The sequence below is a fragment of the Filicampus tigris genome, chromosome 17 (assembly GCF_054856515.1).
Source record: "Filicampus tigris isolate MCC_2025a chromosome 17, RoL_Ftig_1.0, whole genome shotgun sequence".
Lineage (NCBI taxonomy): Eukaryota > Metazoa > Chordata > Actinopteri > Syngnathiformes > Syngnathidae > Filicampus > Filicampus tigris.
The window spans coordinates 14,247,230-14,261,201 of NC_141233.1; the positions used below are offsets into that span (position 1 = coordinate 14,247,230).

Below are 13,972 nucleotides of genomic sequence, written 5' to 3' on the forward strand. Positions count from 1 at the left end.
TGTAATACTAAGCAAGTCGTGCCTCTATTTATTTTGAGTCTGTTTTGCCATATTTATTTAATTTTACTGACATAATAGGGCAGCACGGTGCTGTAAAGGGTAGTAGGTCTGCCTCACAGTCCTCAGTCTGAATTTTTGGGGAGTTCTCCCAGTGCTTGCATAGAATTTTTATGGTTACTACATTGAAGGCTCTAAATCGCCCTTGTTAATGGTATACACAAGCACAGTACATATGCATAAAATAAACACACACACACACACACAAAAACACTCAATGGGGGAAAGAGATCAGTTGAGAATGTCTCCTGCCAGGTTTTTATTGTTTTTCCAGTTTCCCATAGCAGCTAGGTAATATTGTTTTCATAAAATGCATTGACAAATACATAACAACAAAATAGCCTTTTTCAAGTAATCTCAAATATGTCTCCTTTCCCCTAACCGCAATGAGTTACATTTTGTCCAAAATGCTACGAGAGCAGACTCCAGAAAGCGTGGTCGCCTTGCAGTCGTGATATATTTCTGCTCCTCAATGAAAGGTGTTTTGCAGCTTTGCGCTGCCGGGTGCGTCTTTGTCTCTGCCTTGCCAACAGTTGTGATGAGTGAGCGCTTAACTGAACACACACACACACACATATAGCCCACCCCCCATCCGTCCGCGAGCTGAAGGATGACAGACACCTTAAGGTGGTGATGTTTCTTGCTTTCCTGTCCAGTTCAATCTCAACACTACTGGCGAGAATGAGATGGCCTGGGGGGGGGGAGCAGAGGAGGAAGAGGCGCTTTGTTTGTACTGTATGTCGAGGGCGACGTATTGGTTTGTTGTCGAGAAACCGCATATCCCCACCGGGAGCGCATATAGCTGTGATTTTTGTTTGCAGGGTTGCGCAAACAAAATATCATCAAGTGTGTGTTTGTGTGTGTGTGGTGTGTACCTGCATCTTTTTAAGGTTCCCTAGTGAGCGAAACGGACCTATAGCCATGTTTCCTTAAGCGCTGCCTTTTGATTCAGTTTGCCACACATGGAGAAATTAAGAAGGACCGCGTGAAGGCGGAATGGTGATAATTACGCAAATAACGTGACAGCTTTCCAACACGCCACGGTGTAAGCTCGCCAGTGGTTTAAACGCGGAAGAATGGCATACGACACAAATGGCTAATTTATAGCTCCGTTAGCACTGCTGCCCCAAGAAAAGTCTGTCAATAACTGTTATGTAATCAACAGACTATCCATGGTACCCTTTACAACTTTTGAGTGTATTTATTAATTATACGTGTCTTTAGAGAATTATACTGAACCAAACCATTTTAGGTACTGTAGCACTTTTGACTGAAACGTGTTAAATTACAGATAATATGATTAAGCTATAAAACGGACCCAAATCCATTTAAGTCCGCTCTTGAAAGCATAGAAAGGCGACGCATTCCTTTAAGCGTCCAACTGAACTAAACCCTTTGAGGTACCGTATTAGTCCTGGCAAAAATGTTATGCATTATGGGGACCCTTCAAAGCAGAAAGAAAATAGCTCATCTATCAAACTGAATCAAATGTCTTGAGATACCGTAATAATGCATTTAGCGGAGAAAGTCTGCAAGAAGTGTTACTGAACAGAGCGATTATTTGGTTGCCACTTGGTACACAAAAGATATCTTGTCAAATTGAAACTAATAATGTGGTTGATGCTCAAATGAAAGGGTGTCCAATGGTGAATGTTCTTATTATTTAGAGTTAAAATTATATCGATAATAGCTAGGAGACCCGCATGATTTAATGATTTAACATACTCAACAGTTGAATCTGTCATTAGAGTGTTAATGTGAGAATTGCAGTAATGTAAGAATGTACAGAAATTGATCTATGATTTTTCACACAAAGAAAAATCCACCTTGTACCCATTTACCACTTTTTGTCCACTAACAAAATGATGCTAATGCTCTTTAGCTAATTATTATTAACTCATTAACTGCCATTGACGTATTTATTTGTCTTTTCACAGTTCAACCATTCAGTCCCGGGAATTGATCTATATTTCTTTCAAATTATTTCAAACATTTGGGTAAAAGATAAAATGTGTAAAAATGTGAAACAAAAAACATTTGTTTTAACATAATAGCACACTGAGGGCCAAATTCAGTAAAGGATTGCGTGGCTTTTGTGTGGCGCTAACCGGTAAAAAAAAATTTAATTCACAAAGCACGCGCAGATGGTTAAATGCTTCACTAACTGCGCCGCCAACGAGATTGTGTCTCGATGCTCCGGTGTTATTTGCGCATATTTAAATGAGGTAGCATGTACGGTATATATTTGGCGGAGGAATTGCTCACATCTATGCAAATGAGCATCATTGATAAACGTCTAATTCACAAACACCAGCGCTAATAGCAACATGCAGTTTGAGTGAAGCAAATAACGTCTTTAGAAAGCTGGTGTAAAATTGGCGCTCCTCTGTGAACCGGAAAATATCAAAACAGTCACCACCGTAATTTGGATTTTATGGGCAACATAACGTCCTCCTCCCCGAAGGCAAGGAAAACGCTTATGTCCATACACTCCGAAATATTGAGGTGATCGTTTCGATATTTTCAGGGATTTATGTGCGCATGAGCATTTGAATTTTGGCGACGATTGATAACAGTTTTGCAAACAGTCCCGTTCGCGCCTCGTTCGGCACCCCGAGCTCGCCATTCTGATGATTTCATCTTTCTCTTCCGAACTGCCATTGTTTTGCCACGGTGTTCTTGGTGCAAAGACAGCTTTTTTTTTTTTACATGGTACAGATTGTTACAAAAAATATTGTCTTCTGACAAAGTCCTGTTTTGCTACCGTATTACTGCGTTTTGTACCTTTATAACACAGCGATTCCCAACCGGGATGCCGTGGCGCACTAGTGTACCTTGAGAGATTATTGTCCGACAACTATTATTTATGAGTTGCAAATATAACAGGTAGAACAATTAAATGTCCTTCCATCGGATGGCAGAAGGGACAATAAACCTTTGTATCCACCTGTTGGCATTGATACAACCGAATAAGCCATTGCTTCCCGTGAGCGCCTCGGCTTTGTGTCCAATTAAACAGGTCCGGGTTTCACAGCGAGTTAGCCCATTGGTGAGTAAATTGAGACTTTTTTTTTTTTTTCAGTATTCATACCTTGTCTGACCGTTTTCGATTTTGGTCATGTAAAACGGTTGCCTTGGCTCAGCACAGGTTGGGAAACACGGCGCTTAACAAAAGGATGCTAGGCTTCGCAACTTTGGACGATGCAAAACGCGGCGGCGTCCAGTATGGAACCGAATTGATGCGTAATTCTTGATGCCAGTGGGTCTTATGAGTGACAAAGCGAGCTTGCGGGAGCGTTGAAGGGCGCCGATGCAATGAGCGGAGCCGTTTGTGTTGGCTGGCTCAGTGGGGCTCATGTGCTCAGCAGAAGTGTTGTGTTTTGTCATCACCGTCTCCTTTTTGGCACGGAAGGCGGGTGAAGTATGCCACATATACTCCCTGCCAGGCTGCATATTGATTAGCGTGTGTGTGTGTGTGTGTGTGTGTGTGCGCGCGCAGGAAATAGATGTAGGAGTGAACAACTTGGCGCCTGCTGCTTCTTTCTGCTTTCTTTTTTTTTTTTTTTTTTTTTTTTTTTTTTTTTTTTTCCAAGCTGATGCGTTACATGATGATTGGTGTGTGATGTCATTGTATGAGCTCTGCAGCAGGACGGCTATTTACTTGGTGTTTTGTACTAAACCTGTAAATCCACTACACTTGGCACCGCTTGGCATCATGTGCTTTGTATGATTCTGACGTCGTCACTTAGATGTAGTGGGTGAGGATGAATGTCAGCGCCGCCCTTTTACAATGTCCCGTTAGCGACGCGGCTTGGCTGGGCATTTAGATGGAAATCCCAGTGCACACCAAAAAAAAAATAATAATAATAATATTCAGAAGTGTAGACTGTTAATTGGTGCATCTCAAACACTGTCTTAACATACGATATGTGTTCCATTTGGGGAAAAAGCATCTTTGAGAGCAACGACGACGGTGGTTGCACCTATCAAGATGTTTTTTTCTTCCCCCCTCCCCTCTCTCTTTGAGATGTCTGTCTCTTTTTTGCTTTGATTTCCCCCCCCCCCCTCACCTTTTGAACTCTGACATCCGTGCCTACCCCAGGATGTCTGTCACAAACTGCAGTCCAACATTGTGACAATGTTTTTTGTTTTCCCGATCCTCTTTATGAACTTCCTGTTTTCGTATCCTTTTTTCTGTTCTTTCCCTCAAGGTCTGGCGCACCTGATGTTAAACCGCCAAGGTATGGGGTCTATTGGTTTGCTTTTCCCACCCAGTCACCTAATCAACCCCCCCCCCCCAGCACCACCGCCACAACCCACCCCCTCCTTCCCGTAGATACCATTTCAGTTAACTGTGCTGCACTAATATTTCCTCTCCTCCTTTTTCCCCCACCCATGTGTACATATACTTGCTCATTTTTGCTCCCTTTCATGTTATGCTCACGACTCACTCACTTCTTGTCCATCAAACCTTTGTCCTGACCACTGACTGCGCTACTGGAACATCACCTTTGACCTCTGCAGTCTTAAGCCAAGGTAATGCACCGACGCTCATGGCGTCTCTTCGGTATGCTGAAGGTATTTTCAAAGCCAGAAATGTGTCTCGGGTCAAAAGAACTCACTGACTCTCTTCCCGGGAAGCTAATGAGAAGATTACATGAATATATTAAGGCAATAATTTACTGTTTTCACATCGTTTGCCATTCAAATGCACTAGCGGCCTTAAATGATGTCACTTTTGATCATAGCTAGGTTGAGAATGATATTACCGTTCACATGGGGTAGTACAAATATATTGAATAAGAACGTGCACATATTAAAATCGCTGTCATGTATTTCCACTCATTTGGCCTGTATTGTCTCTGTAAATTCGGAAAGAAGGTTTAGACATGACGCACATTTTAGACAAGTGATTTGGTGTGCATTCAGACTCAATTTTTCTCTACCGCGTGCGCAGAGATTCGGATCGTTCAGGTTGTTATCCGCGTCTCCATGGCAATCACTTTCCGCCAAACACACAGGCCTGACTTTGATGACCTACTCCCTCAGTAAAATACACAGCTCCCGCTCTCGATTTTCTTGTTTGCAAAATGTCATTTAATGGAGAGGAAACTGATCACTGCGATATTCTGATGAGCTTTTTTTGTTTTTTTTCTGTCCTGGACATCCTACAGCTGCTGTGTTCGTTTTTAACTGGTTCGTAGATTACGTTGCATGTGTTCTTTATTAGTCTCGTATTGTTTTTTGCACAACCCACTTTTTAAAAAACATATACAGTGTTTAACTAATAATACAGTGTGAGTTGTATGTCCCCTGCCCCCTTCACAAAAAAAAAATCTAATTCAGACGTTCCACTACATTGTCTTATTGTACGATATGATTAGATGTAAAATGTAAACTAGTATAATGTTTTATGTCTTCTTTGAATTATTTATGTATCTATGAATCATCAATGGAGAGTCTGGAATTATCCAGCCGGATGATCTCTTGTGCATTTTCTAGGGTAAAAATATGATTGCATAAACATCTTGTCAAAGTCAGTTACAGTAGATGGGAGCGGCCATAGTGCACAGAGTGTTTTTGTTGCGTTTTTTTTTTTTTTCCAACCCACTGTAAAATCTTCCCTTAAGGGCACTGACGAATTTGATATTAAATATTCTATAGTAATTCCCTTTTGGTCAGAGTTCGTCCACGCAACGGCGGAAATCATCAGATCAGGTGACATTTACTTTAAGATAATATGACACTAAGTGCCACCGCAAATGCGTAATGATTAACATTAGCACCTGCATGATACTGTAGTAGCATTTCAGTATCAAATATTTACTGAGTCATACAATGAGTATGGGTCCTAAAGGTCAACCATACTGCGATTTGTCCTGAAATGAGGCCTGAAAGTAATTGCTCCATTTCATGCATCAATAAGAAGACATTGTGGAGATAATTACCCCCCAGGCAATTCTAGCACCCTTTTCAATTTGTAGCAAAGCACTGTACATCTAACTGCGGGAGAAATATGTGAGACGGAAAAGTTTGACCACGGCATTAAGTCTGATATCAAACATTTTTTTTATTAACATTGGCAGTTGTCAAGCTGCTAGCCTGAGGCTTATGCGCATGTGTTTTAGTTTGAGCTGGTTTGTTTTTTATTTGGCACTAAATTAGCGCAAATCAAATAAACAATGTAGTCGCTCCCCTGTGGGCTTACCCGCACAGTCTAGAAATGAATTCGGATAGTGCTTATTTTTCACGCTTAGATTATATTTGAATTCACAACCGTCGCTATGGACACACAGATGCGGCCACCTACTTGCTTATACATTCCCCCTGATGGACTCGGTGGTCAGTAGCTGCCCATATGTCCATGCCACCTGACTTAGGTTGGGAAACTGACAGATGCCTCCCCCGCTAAAGCGTTAGTCACCACCTGTGCCCAAGCCCCATCTCATGGGCCGCTTTGAATTTGTTAATTGCGAAGTCTCGTCATAATAACCGATCCGCATATCGACATTTTGTGTGACTGCGTGGTGTCCGTGTAACAGGTGGGCTCTTGAGACGAATGAGCTCGTGCCGCCCGCCTGGCGGTATGGTCCTCTTTCTCGTCTTGTGTTTAATGTGCTTCATGCTGTGACAGTTGTTATTACTATAATAATTGAACTAGCTGCCAATGTGAAGCTTACGATCACGGGGACAACATTTGTCATTTTAAAGACTCAAAAGGATCTCAGGGTTGCTTTGTTTTGTTGCAGCGCACTTCACCCATTTAGTCGCAAGGGGCAATTTAATTTTCGACAAGCACAATCGACCAATAAACTGTCAACTCTGACTATTCATGTCATTAAACTTGGAACCATTTTAATAACATTTTAACCCGATGGATCATGTATGAGCGAAAAGAGGGCATATGAGTGTAAGGTGGTAAAACTACGATACCAGAAGCATAAGAATATCTTGTCGCGTGGCACACGAAAGCAAACTCGGTTATCGCCGTAATACTTATTTTTTGTTGGATTGTTTTTTTTAATATATGGATTAGAAGCGTTTATCACACAAACGTTCACTGTCATTTTAGCTTCACTGTTTTGGTAGCCTAGTTTAGTGACAGACAGAAATGCGGATTACGTCGCAACTGTAGGATTGGAACTTGATTGTAGTAGTAACTGAGGCTATCGGATGATTAAATCGGCATCGTTACTCTCTTTGGATGTATCATTTTGATATCCTCGTGTAAGGGTATACAGAGCAAAAGAAGCAGTGGAGATCAGTAGAGGTCTCTTTCTTTTTTTTTGGTCACGTAATGGATTTTCCTTTAACCTTTGGACCATATTTTGATAATTTTTGATTAGCGCTGCTGTTCAGCTGCCAAACCATTTCAGTTCTGTGGGTCCGCTATGACTTGAAAATTGTTGCAGCCCCCCTTAATGCCTGGGGACTGATTGCTGATTAGAAGTGAGGAAAATTTGGTTCAGTGTTGCAGCTGGTAACAGGCACCCATATGATATTTTTGTCTTTAGTACTCATGTAACTTGAACCAGATTCAAAATCAGTATGCTTCTGGTTCTTACAAAGAGCAATAATTACCCTTCAAATTTTCAAGAAGAAAACGTGAGTTCTTGCTCAAGTGGCATACACACATAGGGATTTTTAACATCTTAACAGATTTTTTGGAATGTGATACATCATTGTATGCCAATGATAAAAATACTAATGTGTGGTGTACTTTAATTGAGCAACAGAGCAAACCACACGCAACAATACTTCCATCAACAATTACGAGTCTCCACAGCCAAACTAGATATGAGGCGCAGCAGTACCTAGACTGACGTGTTAGAGGCAACACAGTGTGTCATATGGCTCCCAGACAGCTGAAAAACACAAAGAAGAGCGTGCAGTCTCAGGCCTTTGCTTAACATGACAAAAGGAAGGAAAATGCTCAAATCTGTTTGGACTATGTGTGTACCCCTCCTTAGATTAAGTTACACAATTCCTGAAATGATGTAGGCCATCAATAAACCTAATTTCATCTGGTCCTCCATGCATTTTTAAAGCAAATAAAACCACAGAGGAACCATTGTACAACAAAAAAAAACCCACCAAAACATGTTTGTTACAAATAGTAATACATATTTAGTATAACCGTCAGCCGATTTGAATGACTGAAATATCATTGATAGGAAAAGGTTTACTAACTCAAGGGTGTTGGAGGGAACCCATTCACACCTTTTTAGTGTCAGGGTACAGAGATTGGCCGATGTAGTTTGTCAGACAGAGCCAAGGGGATATGAGGAGAGCGGTCACAGTCATATAGAGCTTGCCATTCATGCTAGTATATTCTGCTGAGCTTCATTTTCGGCAGCAGTCCTCCACAATGGTCTAATAGCTGCCGCCAAGGTAAACGGTGATGGATTTGCCCACGGTGGCAGCGGTTACAAGGCGCTGAATTGCCCCATCAGCATCAGCCGTTTGACTGCAGCCTTGAGCGGCCTTTGCTTCTGAGTTAGTGCCAAAGTCTGAGTGGAGTCAGGGCAAACACAGCAGCTACTGGCCTCCTCGGTGCATCGTCAATATTTTAGCTGCAAACAATGAAGCAAATCCTAAACAAGAAAGATCTTTCCACACACCCACACACATATCTCTTTATCTATCGATCTAGCTATCTCTCTATAGGTATAGAGCTATCTATCGATCCAGCTAGCTATCTGATCTAGCTAGCTAGCTAACTCACCGATGTGCATTCTTTAAATATGTCTTCCACTATAGCACAGGCAGCAATGGCAGTGAATTTAACTTGCTTCGAAAAATTCTTCCTCAGCTGGCTAAATAGAAAGAAAAAATATCCACGCCCAATAGCCTCTTTAGAATGGTTAACTCCTGACTCATGACTCATGACGTACCTTAGACAAGTCAAATCAAATCCGTTTTTGTTTTTATATAGTGCCAATTTACAACAGAGGTTAGCTCAAGGGACTTTGCACATTCAGCAGGTCAAGAAACACACTCCTCATACATTATAAACAAACAAACAAACCAACTAAACACATGAGCAAGCACTTAGCAACGGAGGCAAGAAAAAACTCCCTCAGAGGTAGAAACCTCGAACAAAACCCAGGCTTGCAGTGAAGACCGTCTTCCTCAGACGGTTGGTTCAAATGAAGGGACTGAGTAGAGGGTCAGTGATCTCCAAAAACATCATAAGAAGGATTATAAGATGTCTATTAAGTCGTCATTATGTTGTGTTTGACTCTGTATGAAATATAATTTACATATTGGAAAACTGAATATCTGTGATCTGGTGGGCCATTGCCATTTATTTGTATGAGTATTGGGCCCTACACCTTATTTTGGGATCAGACAAGAATCTTTCATTTCCTCTGAATCTTCATTTATCAGAATACCAAAGCATGCGCTGCTATATAGTTATTTAGCATCTGTGTATTTGGTTCTCTGTTTGGTATAAGTTGTATTCAGTTTGATATCAAAAGTAGGTTGTTATCTTATGTTCTTAATGTGGAGTTTTACAAAATGTCAGAAGTGAAAAATCTCCCTGCTACATTGACTTTTTTCGAAGTGGAAGTTTACTTAGACGCGCACACACATATTGACATTTCAAAAATGTCACAGATGAATAAAGGCACCGGCGTTATTATCTCTTTTCATTTGTCAACAAATTTTATGGGAAGGGGGGGGGGTACTATTTGGTGCTTTTTGCCTGCCTTGCCTTGTCTTGTCCATTGCACTCACCACTACAGCACATTTCCCACAGTGGCATATAAATCTTTAAACGTAACCTTGGGGTTTCTGTTTTTAGTTGTAGTATTGCAATGGAGTTCTGAGAATGCTAGATGAGATGAGGTTCCGGCTGTAAACAGCATACTTGTTTGCAGGTTTGATTTATCATTGTGGTCTTTATATAGTGTGGAGTACTGACTTTGCAGAAGATGAGCAGATTAACTGTAGTCCCGATAACTGTAAGATTGGTTAACACGTGTCTATGCTTCCGTTCTTAGGCCAGGGGGAGTCGATGGCCACCTTTAAAGGCAACGAGTACTTCAGCTACAACCTGTCTCAGACGCCCATTCAGAGCAGCTTGGATGAGATCACGCTGTCCTTCCGCACGCTGCAAAGGAACGGCCTGCTGCTTCATACGGGAAAGTCGGGAGATTATGTCAACCTGTCTCTGAGGGATGGAGCTCTGTGGCTGGTCATCAACCTGGGCTCCGGTGCCTTCGAGGCCCTTGTGGAACCAGCCAGCGGAAAGTTCAATGATGACGTCTGGCATGATGTTAGAGTGACACGCAACCTCCGCCAGGTCTGTACACCTTCACCTATTTGAATTTTGAATCATTTGTATGGGAAACAAAATCTCCTGGTCTAATTCTTGAATGCCGAAACAGAAGGAGACAACGGGGAGAGATAAAATGAGATGAGTCACTGATGACCGTGTAGTGGTTACCTCACCTGACTTAAGTGCGGGTTGGCATGGGTTTATCTCCCACTAAGTGATGGTGTATTGAATGGTTGTCTGTGTCTAAATGTGCCCTGTGATTGACTGGCGACTAAAGAAGGGTGTCGTCTGCCTTTCACCCAAAGTCAGCTGGGATAGGATCCAGCTTTTTGAAACTCTGAACTCGATAAGTTGTATTAAAACACGAATGGATGGATCAGACATGACGAGACTAAACCATTTGTTTTTTTTGTGTGTGTTGTACCCTTTCAAGAGGGTGTCAATGATGTAAATGTCAATGTTAATCAATGATGATGCTAAAACTAAAAAAGGAATGTACAACAAATCGCGGGACTCATCAAAGGAAGATTTGACACCAGTGGTATTGTTGAAAAACTAAAGTATAATGTTGAATATTGAGGGGTGTATCATCCTTCTGGAACTGAATGTGCGCACATGGTCCATTCTATAGATCTGGGATGTGCTCGAAGTCCACATTGGAATTTTGAAATGGACAAATGGGCCATTGAATTTGTAGATGATAGCCAAGGTATTATGGGGCCCACACTATTTTCTCTGCTTTGATGATTTGGTTCTATGGACTTCATCAAGCCACAATCTTCAGCTCTCGCTGGAGCCAAGTATGAAGTGGTTGAGATGACAATTGACACCTCCAAATTGGAGGCCATTGTCCTCAGTTCGAAAAGGGTGGAGTGCCCTTTTCAGGTCGGGCAAATCCTGCCCCAAGTGGAGGAGTTCAAGTATCTTTGGTTCTCGTTGACAAGTGAGTGAATATGGAGCAGTGATGCGGACTCTACATCAGTCTGTCATGGTGAAGGTAGAGCTGAACCCGAAGGTGAAGCTCTCGATTTTCTGCTCGATCTACGTTCCCACCCTCAACTTTGATCACAAAGCTCTGGGCCGTGACTGAAAGAACAAGACCACGTAGACAAGCAGCCGAAATGAGTTTCCTTTCTAGCTCGTCCAGGTTCTCCCTTAGTGATAGGGTGAGCAGCCCGGTCATCCAGGAGGGCCTCAAATTAGAGCTGATGTTTCTCCACATCGAGAGGGGCCAAATTTGGTGGCTCTGGCATCTGGTTAGAAATCCTCCTGAATGCCTCCGCGGTGAGAATGTGCCTGTGGAAGACTCAGGACAAGTTGTTGAGGATGTGTTTGCGCCGTTGTGAGCCATTATTAGATGGAATGCAGCAGACTCCTATCCAATCAAAGTGGCTCCCCATATTCCCATTAAAATCAGGACAGTTAAGAGGCGCACAAAGTCCTTGACATTGCAGAACTGACTCACTGGGGTCTGTGAATAAGATTGGCATGCACAAAGTGCGTTAATACCGGTCAACTGCAAGATCTCTCCTTGCGGACGATGTAGTCAGCTATGCAAGTGACGTGGGCGATTGGAGACCGCCTTGTATACACGATCCTGCGAAAGGGACTGCTCCCCCTGTGATCCCACCGCGGATAAGCGCGAGATGGATGGACGAACGGATGGACTGGGCCACATTTGTGCCGTAATTTGTCCACTCCTGGTATTAACGCTTATGTAGTCTTCGGACCAGTAAACGCCTCTCGCGTATGGCCCCTTGTTGCTAGGCAGCAGCATTTCATGTAGTATAATCATTTGAAACCTTAAGGCCAGTAGGGAAAAATACTATATGCTAGTCATACCCACATTCAGGTCAATCACGCACACTTAATTTCGGTCTGTAACGCTTGAGTCACATTCTTAAGAGGTTCGGGTAATTTTGCTACCTTCAGGAAATGTTTTAAGGTAATACAGTTCTCCATCAGTGAAGATTCGAGCAAACAAGTGCTGCTTCTAATGAATGTTAAATATGTGTGCTCTGCAGGAGTCCCGCTCGCCATGTTCCCATGCTCGGCTAAAGATTAGCAGCTCATACTAGGTCATCGCCCTCTTTCTGATGAATCAGATTGCTTTGGTTGAAATAATCAGCATATTGTCTTTGATGCAACACAAGATTTTTTTACATCCCTCCTTGAAAACACAATCATATCCATCATATTCACATATATTATTTTATAACCTATCTTACCTTTTAGAACAATAATCGCCGCACATGGTAACAGCCACTCTTGAAATTAATTTTTGCCTCTGTGGCAGATGATGCAACATTGCAGCAGTTTCAGAGAGGTCATGCAAGCAACAGCAGGGCTTGTATAATGAATACAGGCAATGCATGCCAAGTACAACTCAGCCCTAAGGTTTCATATTCATTTGTGCTGTCCAGAGGACAAGGCACGATGCTGAATCCTCCAACTAATTGCCAGGATGTGTCTTTTACAGTAGATGTGACCCCATTTCCATTTTTTGGGACTGTAGTCAGGCCCCCTACCACACATCCTGATAAAACGCCATAACATTTCCTCCCCAAAAACTCTGCTAAGATCTAAGGGTACACTCGCACTCGGCAATCCAAGCACAATTAACACGGGCCTTATTTTTTGTTGACAGGCTCACATACACTCAGCGTAAAAACAGCCACAGGGGCAAGTCTAGTTTACAGTTTTGGGGAATTTGGCGGTCCGCGTTTCGGCGGACAGAGGGTGTTTACCATAGGTGGGCATGGCCAACCCAAGTTTGAGTATTTCAGAAGTGACATTTCAACAGTGCACATTGAACACACACATGCACACACATTTTTAAGTAAAGGCAGGACCCCCAAAATTTTAGTGCTACTGGCCATTTTCATGTGAAGACATTTTCAAGGACCTTATTAAAACCGATGATGAATGATTAAAAATCTCACTCGCCATAGCTACACCTCAACGAGCTGTGGACGTTTGTATTCCAACAGGTATTAATTACTATTATGAGAGTAAGGTCACAGTGCAGTGTCATTGTGGGGTTTTTTTTTATCTATCGATCCCTTTTCTGAAGCACTTATCCTCACTAGAGTCGCGAGTGTGCAATCACGTGGTTGTTAGTTGTTGTCTGCGCATTATTGGGCATAATAGTCTGGCAATGAAACTTCACTTTGTGCCGCTAAAACCGCAGTTAGTCTCAAGCGCGGTTGCAGTGAACCGTCGGGAATCTGAGCGTGTAGCCAGGTTTCCGTTACTTAACTAAATGTCTCGCCAGCCCTTCTTTTGTTTACGTTCCCGCCGCTGCCTACCTGCCAGACTTGACAACAATCCACGGAGTTCCTGCTGGGCGCGCGAGCTCACCCACGATGTCGAAAGTGAGGTGAAAAGTCGCTAGAATTAGTCAATTTGTACTGTAATCCGATGTCCACGATTATAGTATCCAGCAAGGAAGGTAAAAGTACAGATAAAAAGAAAAATGTACGACTCGTTATCACTCTCCGGCGTCCAAGCCCCTTGACTGCACTTTGCGCTAGGATTGCGCTGGACATTGAAAATTATTTCCATTCCTTTTTATCGTTCTGGTAATGATCGTCTGTTTTGGTAATTTTGTTCGTATCATGTATATTCTGA

At 42.4% G+C, this 13,972-nt stretch overlaps 1 protein-coding gene across 2 annotated transcripts in view; it reads left to right on the forward strand.

Annotated features, from left to right (window-relative positions):
* LOC147133516 (neurexin-2-like) overlaps positions 1–13,972 on the forward strand; it is a 150,988-nt gene that overhangs the window by 60,463 nt on the left and 76,553 nt on the right. Inside the window, exons 13-14 of one of the 2 annotated variants that reach the window (XM_086012153.1) lie at positions 4,269–4,298; positions 10,065–10,366. In XM_086012153.1, the coding sequence (XP_085868279.1) occupies positions 4,269–4,298; positions 10,065–10,366 (332 nt within the window). The remainder of the gene's footprint in view (positions 1–4,268; positions 4,299–10,064; positions 10,367–13,972) is intronic. The other variant, XM_086012154.1, reaches the window with a different exon arrangement.